This window comes from Zea mays, chromosome 2 (assembly GCF_902167145.1).
Source record: "Zea mays cultivar B73 chromosome 2, Zm-B73-REFERENCE-NAM-5.0, whole genome shotgun sequence".
Taxonomy (NCBI): Eukaryota; Viridiplantae; Streptophyta; class Magnoliopsida; order Poales; family Poaceae; genus Zea; species Zea mays.
In genome coordinates this window covers 201,208,320-201,215,820 of record NC_050097.1, presented here as the reverse complement: position 1 = coordinate 201,215,820, position 7,501 = coordinate 201,208,320, and the positions used below count along the sequence as shown (strand labels likewise).

The 7,501-nt window shown below is 41.3% G+C and overlaps 1 protein-coding gene across 1 annotated transcript; it reads left to right on the top strand.

Moving 5' to 3' along the window:
- The first annotated feature begins 4,101 nt into the window (after window positions 1–4,101).
- On the top strand, window positions 4,102–5,492 carry LOC103647605 (uncharacterized). Its single transcript, XM_020549370.1, has 7 exons — window positions 4,102–4,179; window positions 4,251–4,374; window positions 4,463–4,733; window positions 4,829–4,913; window positions 4,993–5,117; window positions 5,201–5,272; window positions 5,348–5,492. The coding sequence occupies exons 1-7, from the start codon at window positions 4,112–4,114 to the stop codon at window positions 5,446–5,448; spliced, it is 846 nt and encodes a 281-aa protein (XP_020404959.1). The 5' UTR covers window positions 4,102–4,111; the 3' UTR covers window positions 5,449–5,492.
- The last annotated feature ends 2,009 nt before the right edge of the window (window positions 5,493–7,501 follow it).

Below are 7,501 nucleotides of genomic sequence, written 5' to 3'. Positions count from 1 at the left end.
AGCTCTACTGGTCCCATTGCTTTCAGATCAAATGAAGCTTTTCTGTTCTCGCCATGGAGTATTCCATGTGCCTTGTCAGTTTTGATGTTCTCGCCATGGAGTATTTCTAAAAATATTGTGTTCATTTAGGGACTAGATGACAGCCACACAAAGGGCGATAAGGAAGAGGGACCCAGTTTGGAGGGCTTAGCGGTGATTGTAGTTTCTGCTTGTTTTGTTATGCTGCGATTGTTGCTTGAAGTCCTTTCATCAAGATATTATGATCACATATTTTGTCTTTTTGAACTGTCATTGCCAGGGGTAGACAACTTTGGTGGCGCATAAGTGACCAAGAACTACATAAAGAATGGGGACAAATGGAAGAACTTTTGAAGGGCATAAACCATTTGAATGATGCTGATCATTTTGCTCTCATGAATGAACGGGTGTGACCCTAGCAACAGTGCGACTTTCTCGTACCGGTCTTCACAGAGCGCATGTGCAACCTCGGCATAGGGTAGTGGTGAAATAGTAGTGGTGATGGTAATGATGGTTGCAATGTAGTGGTGAAATAGTTAGATTAAAATAACAAAATTTATGTAAGAATAGGATCATAAATAGATTACAAAATCTTTTTACATTACAATATAACACATATTTATACACAAGTTATCATGATTATATATTTCCGTTGCAACGCACGGGCACTCACCTAGTTGATTCATTAAGACCGAAGTTTCGCTCAACAGCTGACTGGGAGTCGAATTACACACCGAGGTTGCTAGATAGAACGGAGCATCTTAGCAGTACAGCCATACACAACATCATCAGCGTGCTCCACAAGAGGAGGTTTGCCATTACAAAATGAAGTTCAGTTATGAAGACGCAATTCAGCAGCAGCAGCAGGCTTAACATCACATAATTAAGTTCGACTCTGGAGACGCGACATAACAACAGTCTTTCAAAGAAACGAAGAAAAACAGTAGTTGCAGGATACATGCAGTGACATAAATCTTAATTGCAGCGCATTGTGTGATTCTTCTGTTTCAAACGTGGCGTTTTTTTTTGGCTGTGTTGGACTGTTACTTATCTGCACAATTTGGTCCTTATAATTAGACTGTCTCCGGCGAGTAGTGTAAATAGAGGATGTATAACTGTAGATGACATTATTTTACACTGTTTATAGAGTGAATTTTAAAATAGAGAATTAGAAATCTGTTGAAGATAGCGTTACAATGCATTCAGAGTGCCGACTGCTCCTATAGAACTCTAATCCAATATATATATCTCTACTCCTATTAAGAACGTAACGAGGGCGTCCACAGCCTCTCGTGCCCCCGCCCGTGACGTCAGCAGCCGCCTACCACGCGCGACAATGCCCGTGATGCCCGCCGCCGCCTACCCCGCGCGACAACGCCGATGGTGCCCTTCCTTCCCCGGCACCCGCCAGCTCCGCGCGAGCTGCCGGCGGGATACCTGCCTCCCCCGCGCCCCCGACAACTCCGCGCGACAACGCCGATGGTGCCCTTCCTTCCCCGGCACCCGCCAGCTCCACGCGTCCGCCGCAGTGATGCCGCGCGCGCGCCCACCACCAAGCTCGCCGCCTACCAAACCCGCCAGCTCCGCGCGAGATCCGCCACAGTTATGCCGCGCGAGGGAGACGACGGGATAGCCGCCAGGCAGATCCGCTTGCTCGCCGCAGTGCTGCCGCGCGATGAAGGCCGCGCGGGGGAGACGCTGGGAAAGCCGCACCTCCACGCCCCCATCAATCCCGCCCACCACCAAGCTCGCCGCCTACCAAACCCGTCAGCTCCGCGCGAGATCCGCCACAGTTATGCCGCGCGAGGGAGACGGCGGGATAGCCGCCGGCCAGATCCGCTTGCTCGCGAGGGAGAGGAAGGAAGGCCGCTCGGGGGGAAACGCCGGGAGAGCCGCTACCTCCGCGCCCCCGCCAATCCCGCCACCCACCAACCCCGTCCTCGAGCCCGCCCCCCTCCAAGCTCGCCCCATTCCATACTCGGCGACAGGATTCACCGCGCTCCCTTCCGCGCCTGCTATTAAAAGCTAGGACACAGGTGATCCCTCCAACCCATCCCCACTCTCCTCAGATCCACCGATTCACAGCCGTTCTTGCATTTCTCAGAGGTAGGCCGTTCTTGCATTTCTCAGAGGTAGGCCGTTCTTGCATTTCTCAGAGGTAGGCCGTTCTTGCATTAATGTTTATGCCCGATGATGAAGGGACGGTAGATCAGGCATGCATGGTTGGTTGTGGTGCTTTCTGAATTCAGAACCTCACGCTTAACTGGATGTCACATCTAAAAATAAGCTTACTAGCTTGTTGATTGCAGTGTTTCACTGTTGTTCATTAAGTCGTTCTAGCACGTACTACCTGTCAGGACGGATACGGTATACTCGCGGATTTAGTTTGCTTTCTCCTCGCCTTTTTTTGAATTGAAATAAACTGGTCACAGCCTGAATTTACGGTTTTCTTCTCGCCCTCTGCTGATGCTTCTGAATTGTGTTATGAGCAGCTGGAGCTGGTTGGCATCCAGAGAATCTCGGCAAGAAGGAAGGAACAGGAGCAGGTGCGTCGTGAGGCGACGGAGGACCTGGCCGAGGATCTGTCAGAAGGCGAGAAGGGAGACGCCATCGGCGAGCTTGCGCCGGTTGAGACGACCAAGAAGAAGTTCCAGAGGAACTTCTCTGACCTTACCGTCTGGTCTGACGACAATAAGGAGAAGAAGCTTTACATTGTGCTCATCAGGTCTACCCACTTGCACATTGTTTTGTTCTATGTTGTACTAAATTGCTAAACCATATATATATATCTTCGGTATTGAATTGAGTTCTTGAAATTAGTAGTGCCAAGAGGTTTTGTTCATAATAATGTTGACACTGACATGTTTTTTGTGGGTTTTGTTCATAATAATGTTGACACTGGCATGTTTTATGTTTGTTCATACTTTTTTCATTGCTTGATCTATGATTTTGGCCAATACTGACTGCATCTTGGGTGTCATGATATTGGCAGCGATTCTTGGCAGCTGCAGGGAAAATGGTTGTTCTTTTGCGTATAATTTAAGGGAATCGAGCTCTAGATTTTTGGGATTTCATGGTTCCCATTCTGCATTTAGATTATCGCTCTCTCTTTACGGCCATATCTCCAGTTCATGTTTTGTTCTGGTATTTGGTTCAAGCACTGCAACGCTGGACAGTTTTACCATATGCCAGTGACCATGCTCCTTAGACTGTATGCCAAAATCCATAGCAAACCTCTTTATCTTCAGTTCATGTTTTGTTCTGCTCGGTGGATGAATCCATGTCTTGCCATGCTATTGTTACAGAAATCGAGAAAATGATTCCTTTTTGCGGGTTTGGATTTAGAATTGTACTGTTTTTCATCTTATTTCAAGCCTGATTAGAACTCTTTATCTGGTTGGTTGGAGATATGGGGTGATTGGGGTAGTGTATTGTAGCATGTCTCCATATTCACAATTCTTCATCAATTCTCGGTGATGGACTCTTACCTATCTGCTCCAGCTCCTTACTTGCGCTAAAACTGAACTTGTGAGGTTGTTGGGGGACCTCATGAAATGGCATAAGATGTTTTGTTTTATGACTACAAGATGTTTAGTCTTGTATGATGTGGAATCTCTTTTTTACTGCTCTCCTGCTGCTTAAGTTCAATGTTTTTGTGAAGTTTGAATGTTCGAAATCTGCTTAAATTCAGCTGGTATATGCCCGAGGAGATTCCGAAGGTCTTGGAAATCAGCGGCGAGCGCAGCCTCATCTACAACTTCTTCTCCTACCCCGTGTATTAATCACGGTACACAAGTTTTCCTCAAATTTTTATTCTATGCTTTGTTTTTCGGTATATTTTTATTTTTGTTTCATACTTCCTGCAAAAGAAAGCTATATATACTTGGTAGATGAAACATTCACTATACATGTTTTTGATTTATTTCATGGTTAAGAAAGCTTATTTCATGTTATAAACCTCAAATCTATGTTTTTTTTGGTTTATTTTCCTACTTTGTTTCATACTTCCTTCAAATGTGGAGATTTACATGGCTTTTTTATGTTTTGATTTATTTCAAACATATTTTTAACTATGATCAATACTATAAGATCAATGGCACCATCTACACTTAACCAACATAGGTCGGTTGCAGCCCTACATCACGTCCCTACAAAGTTTCCGTAAGTACACATTTCACTTGTCGCATATATATATGCGTGGACAAAAGAATCTAAACTCACTTTTAATGTAGTTTCGTGTTATTTGATGACGTTGAGAGCGATGACTTACCAAAATTTAAGAGTATCGTAGCCAGAATCGTTGTTAAGTTCCCTAGACGTCATGACAGCCAACATTTTATTCTACAAGACATCACTGTAAGTCACTGGGTCAAACATTAAAACAAAAATAAATGACGTCAACGTATTCCTCTTACTCATACAACGTGCATTCTGAAATGACTAGGGGTCAAAAATAGAAGCAATTTCATACCGCGATAATGTCCAAAGATTTGACACCTTACTCCAACAAGGATCTACATATACATTATATGGAGTGGCGTTCTATGTAAGCTGGGGGCCGTATCTATTTCGGAATTTTGGACATAGGCTAGAATTGACCTTGGCAACTCGGACTGTTGTGGAACCATTCCACTTGCCAATTCAGTTCCCGCCGTATCCAAAACATCTTATGCCATTTCATGAGGTCCTCCAACAACCTCATAAGAGGTTTATAGGTATGTGCCAGCCTTTCTATATGGAGTATACTTATACCGCACTAAACCATAAAAAATATACTCGAAATTTAATCCCTCATATATGAATGTCTCAGATGTAATAGGAATTGTCATTCATTTGGCGCCGTTAGAGCACATCGGTGGAAGGCCGTACAGAGAGGCCATACTAATGGATTCCAGGTCATTAATTTTAACTACAATCTTTTTTAAACTGCAGACGTGTTATATTTTATTCAAACAATACAATCTTTATTTATAGGTGGGATATAATCGTCGTGGGTATTTGGCCTGAACTGTTGCAAAGAAATGCTCTACGGTGGGTGTTAGCTAGAGAAAACAAGAGCATAATTATCGGAACTATGCTGCGCCGTAACAAGCTACACAGTAAATTCTATTATACTTAAACTTCTTTGTTGGAGTAATGTCAATGAACTTCTTTAGTAACTAAGTCTACTACATAACAATAGGATGCTTGCAAACCTCGGACCATAGCACTGTTGAATTCGATCCAGATCATCACACCACACAACGGTTGCAGAGTGAGTGTTTCTTGCAATAATTTAGAAATTATAATTAAGTAATCATGTTATTACATATCATTTACTAAATTGCAGCAATTCGGCGCTCCATGATCCAAAATCCGAGGAGTGCTTTAATCAACAATTATCTAGAGAGGAGACGGGCTTATCTGGCAACAGTGGTACCGGATGTGTAGTGTGATAGCTTGTTACATTATAGGATTTGAAGTTATGTGTCAACTAAAGATGGTCACAATTATTTGTATTTCGCAATTTATGTTATCAAAAACAGCAATAAAGAATGAGCATGTCCTTGCTTCAGTTTTATGAGAAGTTCTAATTGTATGCATGAGTTGGCTTCGAAATTGTGAGTTATTATTTGTACAATCTATCTGTGTTGTATTTGCAGTCTTCTAGGTAGCCGCAGCTTCATGCTGAGCCATGACAGTAGCTGTTGGTCTGTCGTGTAAAAGTTCAGATTATCAATAGTATAGTAAAAATACAACAGAAATACACAATTCAGCCAGCCAAAATAATACTAAATGAACTTAAAAATAAATACATTTTTCACTCGTACAAACCTTTTACCTATGCAGCGATATCTTATATTCCAGTTGAACACTACAGACCAGATTGTATCCCATAAATCAAAACCAATATCTGAACTTTTTGTTTGAATGTTTGACCCAGTGACTTACTCTAAACATATAAAAATCTGAACTTTCACTATACAGACAAAGAGGATTGATGACAGTTCTCTGCATTTCCCCTTTTGATTTGTGATAGCAAGTTGCGAAAGTGTTTAAGGGGAAAATATTTGGCCTATTTTGCAATGCACTGTTCACAGAGTTGGAGCTTGAAATGGAAGATGAGTAAGGCTGCTATAGATAGACTGCGCTAATCCAATTACATGAATAAATCACCATGAAAATATTTGGCCTATTTTGCAATGCACTGTTCAAATGCCTTTTTTTGTTTTTACTGGCAAGAATCTTCTGACAATGAAAGTCTTTTAAGCCATTGTCTGCTAATTTAAGCTAGGCACAGATTGTGCCAGTAAGCACAAAAGCAACCACCTTCAGTTTATATTAGCTCTAGGACACCAATCATCAATGTGGGGTGACTATTGTAGTTATTCAGTCACCATGAATATGGTGCAACACTTTCTTTTCTTGTCAAATATATAGGGAAAGATTAGATACTCAATCTGTGTCATTTTGCCAATTTTTTTAGCAAGGGTCATTCTACCAATAAGATCACTGTCCTAGAGTTAATAGGTTGTTTTGGATCCTTGTACTTCATGTAATCTGATTCTGCCATCAAAACAAAACATAGCAGTAGAATGGTTATCTGAAAATTTCTTTGGAATAGTTTGGCCTGACGGTCTTGATACCCGAACCATGAACAGAATTCAAGAGGACCTAAATAAGATCAAAAGAAAACAGTTTCCACGTCCAATAAGTAGAGGGATATAAAAATCTTTCCAAGGTTATTTCTACATACATGATTGCATGACCAAATTATCCAAATCCCAATTATCCAAGCAGTATGCCAAAATGACAGAATATCCAGTTTTGAGTCTTGATGGCAATTAGTAAAAATAACATAGATATATACAATTCAGCCAGCCAAAATAATACTAAATGAACTTAAATGGAAGATGAGTAAGGCTGCTAGAGATAGACTGCGCTAATCCAATTACATGAATAAATCACCATGAATATGATAACCGAACCGTGAACATAATTCAAGAGGACCTAAATGAATCATTAGAGATTAGATAAATCAAAAGCAAACAGGTTGGCACATCCAATAAGTAGAGGGATATAAAAATCTTTCCAAGGTTATTTCTACATACATGATTGCATGACCAAATTATCCAAATCCCAATTATCCAAGCAGTATGCCAAAAAAACAGCCTAATACTTCAATTTTGGGAACTGAAGTTGCTAAGGGATATAAAAATCTTTCCAAGGTTATTTCTACATACATGATTGCATCACCAAATTATCCCAAATCCCAATTATCCAAGCAGTATGCCAAAAAAACAGCCTAATACTTCAATTTTGAGTATCTTGCAATATCTGACTACTAATAACTGACTACATCTTCACATCTTTTTAGAAATACTATCTGAACATGCACAGGACTGAAGAAAACTCTGAAGTATCTTGCAATTTTTTACAAATCAAATGATGATATAATGCAACGTCCAATAGATCTCTGTGGGCAAATACATATTTCATAATA